The 18,742-nt window shown below is 51.4% G+C and overlaps 1 protein-coding gene across 1 annotated transcript; it reads left to right on the forward strand.

Moving 5' to 3' along the window:
• Positions 1 to 6,192: 6,192 nt before the first annotated feature.
• Positions 6,193 to 18,291, forward strand: SLC66A2 (solute carrier family 66 member 2). Its single transcript, XM_075532577.1, has 3 exons — positions 6,193 to 7,773; positions 14,232 to 14,448; positions 17,165 to 18,291. Exons 1-3 carry the CDS (start codon positions 7,533 to 7,535, stop codon positions 17,370 to 17,372), a joined length of 666 nt encoding a protein of 221 aa, XP_075388692.1. The 5' UTR covers positions 6,193 to 7,532; the 3' UTR covers positions 17,373 to 18,291.
• Positions 18,292 to 18,742: the final 451 nt, after the last annotated feature.

The following is an 18,742-nucleotide window of genomic DNA, read 5'->3' on the forward strand; positions in this document are numbered from 1 at the left end:
CAAGCCCAAGGGTGCCTGGGTCCCATCCACAGCACAGTGAGCCCCGGGAGCACACCACGCTAAAGAAGCTAGAACAACTCGAAACTCAGTGCCATCTAGCCAGTGCCAACTCACAGCCACCCTAGAGGACAGGGAAGAACTACCCCCATGAGTTTCTGAGGCTGGAACCCTCCTGAGGAGCAGAAGACCCTGTCTTTCTCCTGAAGGAAGCTGGAGTGGGCAGATCTGTAAAAACAGAGCGGTGGTTGTCCAGCATGGGGATGGGGGATGAACAGTGACACCTAATGGCATTATGCTGGGGAGGGCACATCATTGCAAAATTAGATCATGGTAGTGAGTGGATTTGTTTACTAAAAAACCACTGAATTGCACATAGAAATGGATGAATCTTCTGGCATGTTAATTATGTTTGGTGCCATCAAGTTGATTATGACTGAATGATGAGTACCTCGGGATGACAGAATGAAACCTTGCTTGCTCTTGGCTGTCCTCCACAATTGTTACATTTAAGCCCGCTGTGGGATTAATGCCCACCGTGGGATTAATGCTTGTTGTTAGTAGGTGCCATTGACTTGGTTCCAACTCAGTGGCCCTCTGTAGAACAGAAGGAAACACTGCCTGGTCCTGGGCCATCCTCATAGTTGTTCTTATGTTTTAGCATCAATCCTCAATGCAGCCACGGTGCCAATCCATCTTGTTGAGAGCCTTCCTCCTTTTCCCTGCCCTTCCACTTTACCATGCATGATGTCCTTCTCTAGAGACTGGTCTCACCTGTCAGCATGTCCAAAATACATGACTTGCCATCCTCCTCCCTGAGGAGCATTCTGGAAATGTCAAATTTGTTTGTCCTCTTGGCAGTCCATCGTACTTTTGATATTCTTTTTTGTTTGTTTTAAACGTTTTATTAGGGGCTCATACAACTCTTATCACGTCCATACATATACATACATCAATTGTATAAAGCACATCTGTACATTCTTTGCCCTAATCATTTTCTTTTCTTTCTTTTTTTACATTTTATTAGGGACTCATACAACTCTTATCACAATCCATACATACATCAATTGAGCAAAGCTCCCTTATACATTTGTTGCCCTAGTCATTCTTTTTTTTTTCTTCGTTTGTTACATTTTATTAGGGTCTTACACAACTCTTATCACAATCCATACATATACATACATCAATTGTATAAAGCACATCCATACATTCCCCGCCCCAATCATTTTCAAAGCATTTGCTCTCCACTTAAGCCCTTTGCATCAGGTCCCCCTTTTATTTCCCTTCCCTCCCCGCTCCCCCCTCCCTCTTGTGCCCTTTGTAATTTGTACATCGTTATTTTGTCATATCTTGCTCTATCCGGAGTCTCCCTTCCCCCCCTTCTCTGCCGTCCCTCTCCCAGGGAGGAGGTCACATGTGGATCCCTGTAATCAGTTCCCCCTTTCCAACCCACTCACCCTCCACTCTCCCAGCATCGCCCCTCACACCCTTGGTCCTGAAGGTATCATCCACCCTGGTTTCCCTGTGCCTCCAGCTCCCATATGCACCAGTGTACAACCTCTGCCCTATCCAGCCCTGCAAGGTAGAATTCGGATCATGGTAGTTGGAGGGAGGAAGCATCCAGGATCTGGGGGAAAGCTGTATTCTTCATCGGTACTTCCTCGCACCCTGACTGACCCGTCTCCTCTCCTAAACCCCTCTATGAGGGGATCTCCAGTGGCCGACACTTGGGCCTTGGGTCTCCACTCTGCACTGGTGTGCTTCTTCCATGTGAGCTTTTTTGCTTCTGAGCTAGATGGCCGCTTGTTTATCTTCAAGCCTTTAAGACCCCAGACACTATCTCTTTTGATAGCCGGGCACCATCAGCTTTCTTCGCCACATTTGCTTATGCACCCATTTGTCTTCAGCGATCCTATCATGGAGGTGTGCAGCCAATGGTATGATTTTTTGTTCTTTGATGCCTGATAACTGATCCTTTTGGGATCACTCGCTCACACAGGCTGGTGTGTTCTTCCATGTGGGCTTTGTTGCTTCTGAGCTAGATGGCTGCTTGTTTATCTTCAAGCCTTTAAGACCCCAGTCACTATCTCTTTTGATAGCCGGGCACCATCAGCTTTCTTCACCACATTTATTTGTTCACCCACTTTGGCTCCAGCAGTTGTGTCGGGAGAGTGAGCATCATAGAGTACCAATTTAATAAACGAAAGTATTCATGCATTGAGGGAGTGCTTGAGTAGAGGCCCAAGGTCCTTCTGCCACCTTAATATTAAACCTATAAATGTAGACACTTAGATCTGTTTCCCCATCCTCATATATATGTTTGCATGTACATGTCTTTGTCTAGACCTCCATAAATGCCCCTTGACTCCCAGCTCCTTCCTCCATCTCCCTTGACTTTCCTCCTGCCCCACCACCATGCTCCGTCCCCACCTGGGCTACAGCTATACCTCTTCTCTACGCAACCTTACCCTTGATTGTTCCCCATCAGGCCTGCCACTCCCCCCTCACTACCATTTTGGGTCCCATGTTGTTCCCTTGTCCCTGTGTTTATTAACACCACTTCCTTAACCTCCTCCCCCTCCCCCACCCGGAACTGTCTGTTCCCCCGGAACTGTCTGTCCTATTGTTTTTCCTCCAGATAGTTCATCCAGCCTGTCCTATTCAGACAGACCTGTGGAGACACTAACATGCACGGAAAACAAGACAGAGGAAAACAAAGCAACAGTATACAACCAGACAATAAAACAACAAAAACAAACCACTGACAAAAGAACAAAACAAAACACTTCACAAAAGAAAGGCTTGTAGTTCGTTCAAGGATCGTTTGCTGGCCCTTAGGAGCGTTTTCCAGTCCAGTCTGTTGGGGCACCACGCCCTGGCCCCAAAGCCCACTTTCAGCATTCCCTGGGGACCTTGCCACTCCATTCCCTTGCTGTTCCACTGCACTCCCCCAGTGCTTTGCCTCGGTGTGGTGGGATCAGGTCAGGTGCAATTCCCACACTGTGTCTCCGGTGCTGTCCGCTGTATCGCCCTTAGTCACTGAGGGGCATCATGTCTCATAGTAGGGCCAGCCATGTTGTTCTCTCTGACTTTCGATATTCTTCACCAGCATCATAATACAAATGCACCGATTCTTTTTCAGTCTTCCTTATCCAATAGCCAACTTTCATATGCATATGAGACAAGTGAAAATACCATGGCTTGGGTCAGTGCACCTTAATCTTCAAAGTAACCTCCCTGCTTTTCATCACTTTAAAGAGGTTGCGTGCAGCAGATTGGGCCAAATGTAATGCATTGTTTGATCTCTTGCCTAATGCTTCCATGGGCATTGCTTGTGGATCCAAGAAAGACAAAATCCTTGACATCTTCCATCTTTTCTTGGTTTATCATGATATTACCTATTGACCCAGTTGTGAGAATTTTTATTTTATTTACATTGTGTTATTAATGATAATGTTAGATTGAAGTATTAATGGCAATGTTAGATAACTTCAAGGAGCTTCAGTGGCATAATGGAGCATGCGTTGGGCTTTTATCTGCAAGATCACAAATTTGAAAACACCAGATGCCCCTCAGAATAAAGATGAGGCTTCCTACTCTTGCAATGGAAATATGATGCTGGGGAATATGGAAAGTCCTGTGGACTGTGGAAAGCACAAACAGATCTCTCTTGGAAGAAGTACAGCCAGAGTGCTCTTGTGAGGCAAGATTTTGTCTCCTGTACTTTGGACATGTCAGGAGAGACTAATAACTGGAGAAAGATACCATGCTTGGTAAAGTAACAGTCAACAAAAAGGACGTAGACCCTCAAGGAGATGGATTGATAACAGTGCCTGCACTGATGGGCAGACAAAGCAGTGTTTCCCTCTGCTGTGCTCGGGGTCGCTGAGTTGGCGAGGCCGGAGCAGGGTCACTGTGAGTTGGAACTGACTCAATGGCATAACCGCACTACACTCCTGTACAGAGTTTGTCTTGGAGTCCCACAGAAGCAGTTCCACTCTGTCCTACAGGGTCACTAGGAGTCAGAATTGGTCGATGGCTATGACTTTTGAGGAGATGATTTTCACATGCTGTTTGGTCACTTTGGGAAGTGAGCACGAGTGGATCTCCTTCCTGTGTTGGTCACGTAGCTGCCGTCCATAACAGCTAGGCCCTTTCCTCACCTATCTTTTAACATCAGGCATTTCCCGTGCCCTGGCACCGTGATGGTCTGAGAGGCAAAGGGCCTGTGAATCGCACAGGGTAGGGAGGGGTGGGGTGGAGATGGGGGTGGTTTCAGCCTTGGTAGATGGACCATCTTTGGAGAAAGTGCACCAAAGCAGTGACTCAGCTGCGCTGCCGAGCCCTCTTGGCTCACCTCTATGAGACTCCAGCTGCCTGGTGGAGGAGAGGAAGGGGCCTCAGGAGAGGGAGGGGACTGAGGGGGCAGGGTCAGGAGTGAGTGGAGCTTCAGTGCCCCCATGATTGAGGATACCTTGCCTGAGGCAGAGGAGGGAGGCCTCACCAGGCAGCACATGAAAGCCCTAAGGCATGCCCATGGATGGCAGAGCAGATCCTCGTTTTGGACAAAGCCTCATGTGGGGTGCTCAGTACTGGAGCTCTGAGGGATAACCGCCACCCCCCCACCCCCTGGCAAACAAACAAACAACCTACATAGGACCAGGGTTAATTTATAACTGTTTCTCTACTTCTGTAAACTCCACAATTCTATTGATCCGTGTCTCAAATCCTATATGCAAAAATTCCAAACCAATCACATTTACATTTTCATTAGTAGCTGGAGAACAATTCTAACAAGGAACGGAGCTGTGTTGATGCTATCAGGTTAAGTGTTGGACTGCTAACTACCAAGTCGGTGGTTCAAATCTACCAGCTGCTCCCTAGAGGAAAGGTGAGGCTGTCAGCTACCATTAAGATTGACAGCCTAGCAGACCCTGGATGGGGCAGCTCTGAGTCAGAATCCACTTGATGGTGGTTGGTTTTGAGGTTTTCAGGGAGAACAGAGCTAGAGGGTGGGAGTGGGTGGGGGCACCGGTGACAAGGTCCAGGTCCACTCTTCCCAAACTGCCTTGATGGGAGATGTCTACCGGAAGTACCCCCTCCTCTGTTAATAACTGGCTGGGCAGCACACAGTCAGAACTCATTCCCACTCCTGTTTATAAATGGGGAGACTGCAATTGTCAGGCAAGCCTAAGAGTTGTCACTTTTGAGTGTGGCATTATTTATCGCTCTGCTTTCCACTTAGTATGTGTGCTTGACTGAGGAGCAGAGCAGAATATAAGCTTTCTCACTTTCTAGCACCAGGCCATGTGGGAGCCCTGCACAAGGGGGGCCTGCCCAGAATGAACTCCCCTTGGAGAATGTCAGAATGTGTGGGCAAGCTATGATAACAGACTTTCAGGGACAGAAAGCAGGGTGTGAGTGTGACCCCAGAGATATATTTGTGGAATCAAAGACATAGACACACAAAACACACAGACACACAAAACAGAAACTAAATGAAAAATTCATCCAAAGGACTAATGGACCATGCAAAAACACAGCTGCCTAGTCTACCCTGAAAGCAGAACTAGACGGTGTCCAACTTCTGCTGAGACTACCAAAGGTCCTGGACAGAGTGGGAGAAAAGAATGTAGAATAAAGTTCAAAGTCATAAGAAAGACCAGACTTACTGATCTGATCAAGATTGATGGTACCCTGAGACTGGCCTTTAGAGACTCTTCAAACCTGGGTCTGCACCCACCCCCAGGGCTTACCTTAGAGCCAAACAACAGACAGACCTGTAAAGGAACTAATAACACCCGTGAGGAGCATCCTCTACGAAACCACCCACCACACGAGTTTTCCCAAAAACGAAGTTGAATAGAAACTGGGGACCCAGGGAAGAGCGCTGCTGCAGTGAGGAAATTGCAACCAATGCCGGGGTGGGGGTGGGGGAACCTATTAGAATTGTTGGCTCTCAAGATGTAGGAAGTGGCTGGAATCTGCACTTTGCCTGAATATCAGCTTCCAAGGATGCCCACGCCCCCACTCCCCAGGACCATGCACACTCCATGCTGTGACCAGAGGAACTCAGGTGGTGGGCTTAATGAGTGGAGATTCCCCTGTGGGAGTGCAGGGGCCGGGGGTTGGGGGGGGGAGGAAGGCAGTCTCTTCTCAGGGGAAAGTGATGGTCACAGACATGGCGTGAGAAGAACTTGACCCTCTCTGGCTGGCACTGTCAATGGAAGGAAGAGCTGTGAGCTGAGGAATGCAGGGCCTCCCTCATCACACACCCCTGATCATCCAGGCCTTGGTCCTGCTGGGTTCTCCCACCACTGTATGACAGAAAGGAGTTCTCCCGGAGCCCCTGGGATGGACACATCCCTGCCAACCCCTCGCCGCTCTTAACTCTGAGAGGTTTATGACCACTTCTGACCCAGCCTGGGAGTCTGCAGACATTGGGGTGAACAATAGGGGATTCCTCCACTCCCCGTTTCCCTTATGGTCTCCAAGTGAGGGGCGTGCTTCTTTCAGTCTGCCGGATGATGCCGTGACCCCACAGCTCCTAGAAGTTGGGAGCTGCTCTCCTCGGATGCTTGTTTCATGTTCACCATGCAGCCTGTGGTGGTTGTATAGGACTCTTTCCCCGCCCCCAATTTGTATCAACTGAGAACTTCAGAATGTGGCTCAGGTGGAAGCAGGATCTTCACAGATGGGGTAGTTTAGGGACTTGAGATGGAGTCATCCTGGGTACAGGCGGTGCAGCCAATCAAATGATATGTGTCCCCACAAGAGGGGACAAGACCGGAGGCACAGAAGGAAGGTGGCCATGTGGAGACAGACACGGAGCCCAGAAGGGGCAGCATGGGCCTGTAGAAGCAGCCTCCATCTCTGCTGGGGGTAAAGGAGTAGTTTTTCAGGACCCAGGCCTGGAGGGGGGATGGATGCAGGGAGGTTGGTCTGTAGGATTGAAGTGAAGTAGAGACATGGGAGTGACAGTGACATGGAGCTGGTGGGAGCAGGGACAGGAGAAGGGCTGCAGTGCCCTCTGCTCTTGCCCCTGAAATCCTCGGCTCTCTGGGGACGCCAGTCCTGGGGTGCACTTTGCCTGGTTTTTGTTCTTAGCTGTTGGCTTGTGAGCAGTCGACCAGTTAACACACCTTTCTGTCCCATGTCTGCTTTTGGAGCCTGCTGGCAAAGGCTCTCTTCTTGAGCCAATGCTTCCCCTTGCAGACTGTGGCTTGGTCTCTGGGGGCTCTGAGCCTGGTGGGGAGGCGCAGGGGCCTGGTCACATGAGGGTCACTATGGCCACCACGTGCATTTGCTCCCCTGGTAGGAACAATCCTTGTCACGTGCTTTGTGCCTTGTCTGACCCTGGGCAGAGGCTCAGCGAAAAAACCTCGGGGGAGGGAGGCAGTCACACAGGTGAGTTTCTGGGCCTGCGGTGTCACTTGTCACAGCCCAGCCAAAGCATCACAGGTCACACGCCTATGACTTCAGACACCAGATGATACTGTGGGTACGCTTCCTCACCCCTACACTGGCTTGTATCGATGGAAGAAGAAGCTTTGACGACAGAGTGGGGAGAGTGGGCTTTCCAGTGCACGCAGCCCCAACCTGGTGCTATTTTTGTCCCAAGGGTTAAAATATTTTCAAAACACCTGGGAAACAACTGCTTGTCCGTGTTAAAACCAGTTTGTCTTGTCTTCTCTCCTCCCTCCCTCCCTGTCGCTAATGGACCTGCAGATAGTAAGGAAGAAGAGGTCAGAGCCCCCCTCAGGCGGTCCTACCTGGGTACGTACCGCAGTGTGCATTGCATGAGGCTGCCGTGTGGCTCATCTCACTCCCGAGGCTCTGCGCCTTCATCCTGCACCTGTGTGCCATGCCTGCCCTTGCCTCCTGTGCACAGGGACTAACAGCCTACCCTGCCCATCTGCAGCATGACGTTGTTCTCAAAGCCTGCTCCTGTCTTGTGTGTGTGTGTGTGTGCGCGCTCAGAGTACACATTTCACACTTTTTAGTTTATTCCAAAGTCACTTATTCCTTTTGATGCCTTTGTAAATGCAATTGTTTCTTTCATATGGTTTTAATTTATTCATGGCTCCTTGGTAGAACTGCACTTGGCTTTGGAATATTGATCTTGCTTGTGCAACTTGCTGAACTTGTTTATTTGAATAGCTCTTCAGTGGATTCCTTAGGCTCCCCCCACCCCCCCAAGATTATGCCATCTGCAAACAGAGGTGGTTTTTATGTCCTCTTTCCCAATTTGCTTAGCTTCCTCAGGCTGGAACTGCTGATGAAACATTGGGTAGAATGTGAGATGGATGCCCTGGGCTTGTCCGTGATCTGAGCTGGGGAGAAGGCGCCCAGTCTGCGTGATGAACTGAGGTGGATGCCTGAGAGGTTAAGGAAGTCCCTCTATCCCAGGTGTGCTGAGGGTTTCTATCAAGAAAGGACATGGGGTTTTAGGAAGTGCTTTTCTGTGCTCGTTGAGAGATCATGTAGTGTTTGCCTTTATTGTGGCTCATTTCTTTGATTCATTTCATTTATGGAACCAATTTTGCATTCTTGGAACTAAAGCCCACATGGTCATGTCCTATAACCCTTCTTTTTATGTTGTGGATTCTGTTTGGTAGAATTGTGTTGAGGCTTCTAGTTAGTGTTACTTATGAGCACTGTTGGTATGCCGTTGGCAATTTTATGACATCTGCCTGGCATTAGTATCAGGGTACAGTGGCCTTATAAAGAGAGTCAGGAAGTGTGTTCCCTTTTGTGAGGTGATAGCATGAAGCGCTCTGTAAATGTTTGGTAGAATTCCCTATCTTTTCTAATGTATGTTATTTCTCTCCTGTTTGCTTTGTGTTTAGCATGCGGCTTGTTTTCTGATTTATTGAGGTAGAAGGTTAGGGCTGTGGTTGGAGATACTCTTTCTCTCTTCTTTTTGAGTGTAGGTGCTGACAGCCACAGTGTGCCTAGATCTAAGTGCTGTTTCAGCAGCATCTAATACCTGGTAGTTTTTTTGTCCTATTTAACAGTATTTTATAATTTCCCTATGGTTTCTTCTTTGAGTCACTTGCTATTCAAGAATGAGTTGTTTAATTTTCACATATTGGTATATTTCCAAACTTTTCATTCATCTGTTAATTATTTCAAGTTTTTACATGATTGATTTATGATTATGTCTACCCGTGTTGCATACCTAATAATACATTGCTATAATTACTAATAGCGTGAAAAATAGAGAGCATTTATTCAGTTGTAGTCTGTAAGCTTTCATATTTCATGCTTGATGGTTTTCTTGACTTCTCAGTTTCTGTGTGAAAGTGAGTTACTCTCTGATGTCATCACCTCCCTCCAACACAGATCTCCCCACCTGCCTCCTTGGGGTTGTGTTTTCATTACAGTTCTATATGGTAAAGCTCATTAGTAACACAAACATAATACTGACTTTTTTTGCAGTTGTTTTTTAAAATCAGTTAAAAGAAAAAAACCAGGAAACTATATTTTAGAATTACTTATGTGATTATCTGTGCCTGTGCTCCTTGTTTTTTACACGTGATCTGAATTATTGTTTTGTGTCACCTGCTTTTCATTACGAAGCACTTACTTCATTACTTTCTGTAAGGTGGGCCCGTTAGCAACACACTCTCTGAGTTCTTGTTTCTCTGGAGTGCCTTTATTTTCCTTTGTTTTTGAAAGTTTTGCTGGATGTGAGACTCTTGGTTGACAGTTTTTTTTTTTCTTCTTTTCAGCACTTTGAAAATGTCCCACTGCCCTCTGGACTCTATTGTTTGTGATGAGAAGTCAGCTGTTAATCTTATTGCTGTTTCCTTGTAAGTGACAAGTTGTTTTTCTCTTGCTGATTGCAAGATTTTTATCTCTTTATTTGGCTTTCACCCTCTAGATTGTCATGTGACTGCATTTATCTCTTTGTTTGATTCTACTTGGGAATTTGTTGAGCTTCTTGGATGTGTGGATTAATATTTTAACCATATCCATATTTTTGTTATTTCTTTGAATGTTCTTCCTACTCCTTTTTCTCTCCTCTCCTTCAGGTATACATATGTATATCAGTACAATTCTTATTGCCTAACATTTTCTGAGACTGTTCAATTTTCTTAATTCTATTTTCTTTGTTCTTCAGATTTCATATCAACTGATCTGTCTTCCAGTGTGTAGATTCTTTCTTCTGCTAGTTCAAATCTGTTGTTGAGCCCCTCGAGTGAATTATTTCCATCAGTTCTAGAAATCTTCATCTCTATGTGGATGGTCTCTGTTTGATGAGACAGTGTCTTTAACTCTTTATGCGTGGTTTCCTTCTGTTTTGTGAACCTGTGCAATAATTATTTGGGAATCTTTGATAAGTCTTTACCCCCCAAATCAGTTTTTGTTTTCTGCTCCTTCTTCCCTTTCTGTTTGTGAGCCACACTTTCTTGTTGCTTTTTCATGTCTCCTAGTTTTTTGTTGAAAACCAAGCATTTTAGTGCTATATTATAGCAGTTTTGTGTATCGATCCCCCACTTTTGGGAAAAAGTTGACCTTTGCCTGTTAATTTGGATAAGCATTTGGCTGGACAAGTACAGAGGGGTCTGTGTTTCCACGGTGCAGTCTCTGACCTCCCCTCCCCTAAGGAATGACTATTGGAGCTGCATTTTCTCCAACTCTCCCTGACCCCTTGTGCAACTTCTGACGGCTCTTCCTCTACTGGTATCACACCCAGCTGTGGCACCCCAGCTGAACCCACTGCTGTTCAAATTCTAACTCAGTAACCCTATAGGACAGAATAACAGTGCCCTATAGGGTCTCCTACGCTGGCTCATCATTCATTCTCTTGCCCAGCTGCTGGTGGATTTGAAACACCCACCTTCTGGTTAGCAACTGAGTGCTTAACCATTGTGCCACCAGGGAGCCTCCACCAATGGCTAGCTGGTTGCTCTGCTGTTTTTGACATCGTTGTGGAGCATGAACTGCCCACCTTCTGGTCCAAGTAACGTTGGCTGCTTTGCAGATGGTCTTTGTGGCCATCTTTGACATACGCTATGACCCTGGGAAGGCTCCTCTTCCTGGTTCTCTGTTAAACTCTTAGGTGGTCCCAATTGGTTTGCTGCCATGAAGAGCTATCAAAGGAAAATCAAACTCACTGCCTTGGAGTCAATTTGAACTTGCAGTGACCCATACAGGCTGTAATTCCATAACTGCTCCCCAGCGACATCTGTGCCATCCCCTGATGCTCTTACAAAGGAAGCCAGCCCGTTAGGAAAGGGGATGGCTTGCCCTCCTCCCACTGAGGAGGGGCAGAAGAGCCAAGAGACTGCACAGCAGCTGACTTAAGTCAGTCTTCTGCTCTACAAGGGAGCTCTGAGGGAACTGTAGGATCTGATTGTGGCTTTCCCACGATCCCTCCCACCCTCACGTCACTAAGGTGGGCCTGGGAGCACTTGAGGGCTAGCAGTCCCTGTATGTCACCTGGGGTACAGCTTGTATCTGAGCAGAGGCTGGTGGAGGGAGGGAGCTCCAGGCGCAGTCATGCTGGCCTGGACCAGGGCTGAGAAATGCTGGCTGCCTGCCTGCCTGGGGGCACTGCCGCCATCCTGGGGTAGGGAGTGTGGGACCCTGAGCAGGCACCAAGGGCAGGGAGAGAGCTTGATGCCCCGGCTCCGACAGAGTGTGTAGATGTTCTTAAACATGCACTTCCCCGTGTGCTGCATGTCCTTTGAGCATTTCCAGAGCTGCTACATGACGTAAAAGTAGTAGGTTTCCTCATTATGTTGTTTGACTGGAGGGAGGTCTGTGTGACTCTCAGCGCCGTTCCTGAGCCACGACTGAGCCCCAGCAGCCCGGGGGCTGCAGAGATGATTCTGCTTCAGGCCCAAGGCTGGCTCCATTGGGCTTCTCTGGAGAGCAGCGCTGATGGGTGCAGCTTGCCGGGCTCTTAGCTGGCCCCTGGTGGTGGTGGGGGGGGGGGGCATGTGGAGGGGTCCAGACCCAGAGAGAGTCACGTTCTTTGTTCTTTGTGAGGTGGTCCGCAGCATGCCACCCTGAAGGCCATGTTTTACTTTTAAAGTGAAGGAGCTCTCCTCTGGGGTCGTTTCATTTATTCCCATGCCGCGTGGGCCTTGGTCTTTCTGGGGCCACTAATGCTTTGTGAGGCACATGCGCAGTGATCCAGTAATAGGGGTTATTTGGAACACAGCTCATTGTCACAGCCTCAGGATAGACCCTAGATTTGTGTAGGACAGCAAGGGACAGTGCTAATCACAGGAGGCCCAGCCAGGGGGTCATTTCAGACACTTACCTACCTCTGCTCATCCTTGGTGTCCCATTGAGCAGAGACCCAAACCACATCAAACCCTGCTGTCAAGCCCCATGTGACCTGTAGGGATCTCCCAGGACAGAGGAGAACTACGCTGGAGGTTTTCTCAGTCTGTAACTCTGTACTGGGGCAACCAGGCCCAACTCTCTCCTGCAGAGGCCCTGGTGGGTTTGAACAGCTGACCTGCTGCTTAGCCACTGCAGGGCCACCAGAGTCCTGTTATGGAGCAGAGTCCAGCTGGCGAAGATAAGAGCCTAGAGGGGCTATGTTAAGTTAGAGAGGTTCCCACAAGTCAGAACAGGCAGGGGCCAGTAGGCCAGGGGAGAGGGTCCCCTCCTGGCAGCCGCTGCAGCACCACCACCTGGGGGCCCTGCACTCAGCACCCAGACAGCTGTGGTCAGGGCCTCTTGGGGCCTTGCCCTCCTTGGAGTGTGTGTTCCTTGACATCCCTGTGAATCACTGCAGACATCCTTGGTAATTACCTCCTCCTCTACCACCATCCCTTCAGGTGCTCCCAGACACTCCGTGTCTGTCAATGACCAGGGAGCACTCCTCCCCAGGACCAGCCTCACTGTCCCACAATGGCCCACCAGGGGCCTCCCCGAGGTCACCAGCTCTGTGGGATCCTCACTCTTGCAGGGCCTCACTGTGCCAGCCGTGGGTTTATCAGCTCACACGCCCTGTGTGCTCCCAGTGCCCTAGGGGCTTGCTGGGGCTCCAGAGCTGCTGCCTCGCCTGGCTCTGGCTGCTTGGACACCAAGAGCTGCAGGGCCATCTGTCTGCTTTCTGTGGCTCGCAGACACTGGCACTGCTTTGAAGATCTAGGTGGCTGGTGGGCCCCACAGCCTGTCTAAGGAGGGTGCCTGTGGTGGGCGAGGTGCCTCCAGCTGCAGGGGATGGAGGGGCTAGGGCCAGAAGCCCAGCTGCATCTGTCCCTACCCTTCTCTGCTCTGCTGATTGGACAGCTGAGTGTTCCTGTGTGTGTCGGAGTAGGGGGTGGGGTGAGGTCTCCTTTCCAGACACTATCTGCTTCTCTCACCTTGAGAGCCTCGCCCCCATGGGGGACAGGGTGAGAGGGGGTCAGTCTTCATGCTCACTTGGGTCCAGGGGGCGGCTTCTGGCCGCCATGGTGAAGCTCCAAGGGCTTCTCAGAGGCACAGAATGGCACTCCAGGGAAGCATGTTAGTAGGGACTTCCAGGGCAAGACTGTCTGTTATCTTCCCCACCTTCTCACCAGACCAGGCAGGGAAAGGTCGTTTGGTGTGAGTTAGAGACTGGCTAGAAGAATCATTGCCCCTGCAGTCAGGCCCAGCGTCTCTTCTCCGGCCACCCACTCCTTTCAGCCTGCCTCCACTCGGACACCTCCCAGGACTCTGGTTTAGTTTGCTGATCAGGGTGAGTGACCCCGAGCTTGGGCCCCAAAGAGCAAGCAAACTCATCCTTGCTCGGCCACTTCCACTCCCCCACCATATTCCACATGGTGCTTAAGGTGACCAGTCACACTTTTTAACAATTTTTACCGCGTTCCACGGCATTTTAAAAAAGTCCCGATTTTTGGAAAGAATGCACGACAAGTTAGGGTATACGGTTTTCAGCTGCCATGTGACCATTTTGCCAGGATATGAGTTTTATCAATGGTGTCCCGCTGGTGTCCCGCTTTACCAATGTTAAAATCTGGTCACCTTATTTGGACCTCAGAGCCCACCACACTACCATGGTCATCTGAACAGCCCAGCACATGCCCAGCAGAGGCCAGCTGCCTGGGGCCCAGCACTGCCCACCTCATGGGGCTTGAGGGAAGGTAGCCATCACAGTCCTGCCATGAAGTTCGCTTGCCCTCTAACTCACTGTCCACTACAGATCAGGGTCACTGGTTGCTGGGCCTGAGCTGGCCTGCTGCGTGGTGGCCTCAGAGCTCACGTGGCACCTCTTGTCCTAGACTTCGACCCGCACCACTTCTGGTGCTGGAGCAGCTTCTCTGACTACCTGCAGTGCGTGCTGGCCTTCTCGGGCGTGGCGGGCTACATCACCTACCTGTGCATCGACTCGGCCCTCTTCGTGGAGACGCTGGGCTTCCTGGCCGTGTTCACGGAGGCCATGCTGGGCGTGCCGCAGCTCTGCCGTAACTACCACCACCGCTCCACCGAGGGCATGAGGTAGGCTGTGTGGCCGGCCGGCTGAGGGCCACGATGGGGGTTGGGAGGGGGCACCATCCTTGTGTGCAGTGACCTTAATGCAGGGCATCTGGAGCCAGACAGACCTGAGGGCCGTGTAGCATAGGCTGGCATGCCTCACTGGTGACCACACATGCCCCTCTGATGGGGGCCTGGCTGACCATACACTTCTCAGGACCTGGACCCTGGGGGACACCTGCTGGGTCCTGTAAGCCCTGACTCTCTGCACCTCAGCACCCAGGCAGTTTGCAGTTTGCTCCCACTTGAGTCTGACTCAGTGGGAGGGGACACAGATGGGTGTTTTCAGGAGTTTCTGGGGTGGCTTGAAGGTGACCTTTAGGTATCTCAGTAGCACCCTAATGGGCCTTCTGGGTCTACCCCTTTAGCTTGCAGACCCGCAGCACCCCTACCTGTTCCCAAGCTTGGGTGCTGGGCTCTGTGAGGGATGCAGGTGTGGGGATGTGTGTGTGTGTGTGGGGGGTGGGGGCATCATGTGAAGGATGCTAGGGTGGGGGGCCCTCAGCCATACAGGGATCGCCTAACTCCTGAGGAGACTGCTCCGCAGGCGAGGCTGGGGGCTGTCCAGTGTGGGAGTGGCCCTGCTGCAGTACCCAGCCCACTGGAGGCCGGAGCTCTAACTGGAGGCAGAGCGGCCACAATGACCGGAGGGAGGCGTGGCAGTGCATGGGTTGGGAACCAGTACCCTAGCCCGTCCTGCCCTCAGCCCTGCTCCTTCCTGGCTTCCACTCCCTCTGCTGAGCAGACGGGACCAGGGCCAGGGAGGCACTGGAGCAGGGACAAGTTCTGGGCCCCAGGTACCACCTGCACTTGCTGGGAGTGCAGGTTTGTGGTTTCTTCTGAAGGCTACTCCTTTGGGGTTTGTGGAGGTGCTGCTGCTCTGAATTCACTGGGGTTCTGCCTGGGGCAACAGCCTTTGCTGGCTACCTTGGGTAACCCCAGTCTTGACCCTGTGCCCAGCCAGCAGCTGGCATCTGAGCCGATGTGAGTTACCTATAGGCTGTTTGCTCACTGTTCTATCACATCGAGGTCCCCAAGAGGAGCTGCAGGAGAGGGGACTAGGGTCACACAGGAAAGGACAGCATGTGTCAGGCTGCTGTCTACGGGAAACCCGCTTCGCACAACCTTCCTGGGCAAGTGGGATTAAAGGATGAAATTTTCCCAAGAAGCCCCTCTGAATGGTATCAATAGGCAAACATTTGAAGGGTGCCCTGAAGAGCTCCCTGCTGTCACTCCAAGGATGCAGGTGAAAGGGAGTCATTCCGGGAAGGGCTGCTGTGGGCTGGCCTGTGTCTCCCTGAAGGTACGGTGATGGCCCTACTCTCAGGACCTCTGAACATGACCTTATTCACAGATGTAGCAAGGTGCTGTCATGCTCCGCCAGTGAGATGCAGGGAGAGGAGGCTACGCCTAGATGGAGGCAGAGGTGGGTGTGCTTCCAAGGAAAGCCCAGCAGCCACCAGGAGCCAGGAAGAGGCCCAAAGTGTCTTCCCAGGAATCTTCCAAGGGAAAGCGGCCCCGCCCACTCCTGGTTTCAGAGTTTCCACTTCCAGGCCGAAGAATCCTCTGTTTTACACCAGCTAGCAAGTGGTACTTTGTTTCCACAATGCTAGGAAATCAACACAGCCATCACCTACAGCACTGACCAAAGAACAAATGAACAATGAGAATTGCCTGTATCTAATAAGGAAATTGAATTCAGAGTGTAAAATATTCTGGAGAAAAACTTCAGGAAATCTTTCGTTTGCTTACATAGAATTAGTTTTCAACTAGCTCAAAAAGTTTTTGAGACATTTTAAATGATACAGCAAGTCAAATACAATGTGTCTAAAACACACTCATCTCTACCCCTTTTGAAACTCTCCAACCCTTACCTCCCAGATGGCATGGCAGGTGGCAGGTGCAGTGGTGGTGATGGTGGGGAGGTGACCTGTGCACGCAAGAGCCTCACCTAGGGATTCAGGGCTCCGTATCATGGCTGAGGCCTTGGCATCTGCAGCAGGCTGTTTGTTCCTTTTTTTGAGAACCTCCTTGTACAGTGGCACCTCTTTGAGAGTTCCTGTGTCCCTGAGACATGGGGACATATCCCTCTCCCCTGAGGGCTAAGAATCAGGCAGGCACCCCCCCACCCCCAGTGAGCTCTCTTGATCTCCAGCTCCACAGTCTCGTGTGATTTGCTGGGAAAGAGGCTGCCAGTGCAAGTGTGTCTAATTAAACACACTTGCTGCAGGAGAACAGGTCCTGCTTCGGGCACCTCTGGGGCTTGTCTGATGGAAGCGTTGTGGACACTGCCAGTAGTCCAGCTACCTGGAGTTATCTAGGAGTAGCTTGGTCTAGGTTTCTTGACTCCGCTGTACACAAAGGTGTGCTAGCTGCGGAAGTGCCACTGCCAGCGGTCTCATCCACAGCACCCTGTGTGTGGGGAGGGGGCACCCTCCCAGCTTCCTGCTCCTCTGGTTTCTGTGCCTTGTCTTGACCATGCACCCCCAGCCCAGGGCAGTGTTTTGATGCTTGATCCCCGCGGTTTGTGGGAGGCTGAGGCTGTTGCACCCAGGCTTGCCTTGGCTCCAGCCAAAACGTGTCTCCTCTCAGCCCCCACACATCACAGCCCAGCCCTCTGGTGGCGCGGCCCAGTGTGCCCACTTCCCCACAGGCCTCTGACCCATTTGTCTCTGCGCAGCATCAAGATGGTGCTGATGTGGACCAGCGGGGACACCTTCAAGACAGCCTACTTCCTGCTGCACTCAGTGCCGCTGCAGTTCTCCGTGTGTGGCCTGCTGCAGGTGCTCGTCGACCTGGCCATCCTGGGGCAGGCCTATGCCTATGCCCGCTGGCCCTCCAAGCCAGTACCCCATACTACCCACCCTGCCAGCGCTAAGGCCCTCTGAAGCCTGGGGCTAGACCTGACACCTGCTGTCTGCATGGCCAGGGGCCGGGATGGGAGAGGAGGCTGAAGTGAGCAGCTCCTGGGGTGCAGGCTCAAGGTGGTGGGGGGAACTGGGGGCCAGGTGCTCTTCATTTAGGGGGGCCCAAAGGTAGGTTTCCGCTGCCCTTCAGTGACTGGGCAAGTAAGCCTTCCCCAGGCTGTCAACACCGACTGGACTGTACCACTCGAGTGAGGGCCCTACCAAGCACCGGGCAGGGTTGGCAGCACGGCACCTAGGTGGGGTGGGTGAGAACAGGGGCAGACCTGGTGTTGGGGTGCAGCCTGAGGCCCTGCACAATGGCATGTGATGGAGGTGGCCCAGATGCTGCCTGAGTCCTTCTGGTCCTTGCTGTCTGTGGTGCAGAGCTGGCTCTCCCAAGACCCGGGGTGGGGTGGGGTGGGGTCTGGCCCGCCTTCGTGACTGCATGGCTTTGATGTTCCTGAGGGTGAGTGCGGGAGCTGACAGGACTGAGCCTCTTGGGAATGTGGGCATTGAACCTCTGACGGCTCTGAGCAGGACCCTGGACCTCGCTGTGGAGACAAGGCCCTGGTTAGGGCAGGTCCCACCCCCAGGAGTTCCCCATACCTCAGATCCCACTTGGGCTGAAAGTGACCTTACAGGCTTGGGCCCGCCTCCGCTCCCTGCTCCCCTGTCTAGTCTCAGGGGCTCACACAGGCTGTATCCACAGTCATCACCTTCCGCTGGGCGGAAGTGTGGGGACACTTCCGCTGGGGACAGTGTGGAGGCAACCCCAGGCTGGGGCGGGCCACGGAGGCTGTCCTCCGCTCTGTGGCTGGGCTGCATTCAGCCGCAGCCTCTGGGTGAATGTGCCCCGTCTGGCCACTGGGGCCTGTTTCAATCAATAAATGATTACAGACAATGTGTTGTGTGGATACATCTTTGTAAGGGGGTGGGGGGTGTCAGGACTCTGAGTCCCCCTTCTCTCTGCGCTACTCCCCATGGGGTGTGGGTGTCAGAGTACCTGACTATAAGCCATATGGGCAAGGGATAGCCCTTGGGGATGTTAGTCTACACCCCACTGCTCTGGGGCTGGCCACTGACAGGGCTGTACCTCTTGCAGCTGAGGTCTGACCATTTGCAGGAGGGGTGGCCCCACCTCGGGCACCACCTGAAGGACCCGTTGTTGCCAGTTCCCACAACCAGGGTCCCTGCTTCCCATCAATTCTACTGCCTTGGGTGGATAGGAGTGGGAGAGTGCTTAAAGTTCTAGAGACAGGATTTAGGGAAAACACTCAGGTGCTCGAGCGATTGGTGGTTCAACCCCATGGGGCAGCTGCAGAAGAAGAAGGACCAGTGACCTCCCAGAGCCC

The sequence above is a fragment of the Tenrec ecaudatus genome, chromosome 15 (assembly GCF_050624435.1).
Source record: "Tenrec ecaudatus isolate mTenEca1 chromosome 15, mTenEca1.hap1, whole genome shotgun sequence".
NCBI classification, from domain to species: Eukaryota; Metazoa; Chordata; class Mammalia; order Afrosoricida; family Tenrecidae; genus Tenrec; species Tenrec ecaudatus.

Bases quoted from the DNA above. Each gene is read 5' to 3' on its own strand.
- SLC66A2 (XM_075532577.1), top strand. From the start codon at position 7,533: ATGGAAGAAGAAGCTTTGACGACAGAGTGGGGAGAGTGGGCTTTCCAG. The intron at 7,774-14,231 runs GTACGTACCGCA...CTCTTGTCCTAG, and splicing joins CCTCAGGCGGTCCTACCTGG to ACTTCGACCCGCACCACTTC. The intron at 14,449-17,164 runs GTAGGCTGTGTG...GTCTCTGCGCAG, and splicing joins CGCTCCACCGAGGGCATGAG to CATCAAGATGGTGCTGATGT.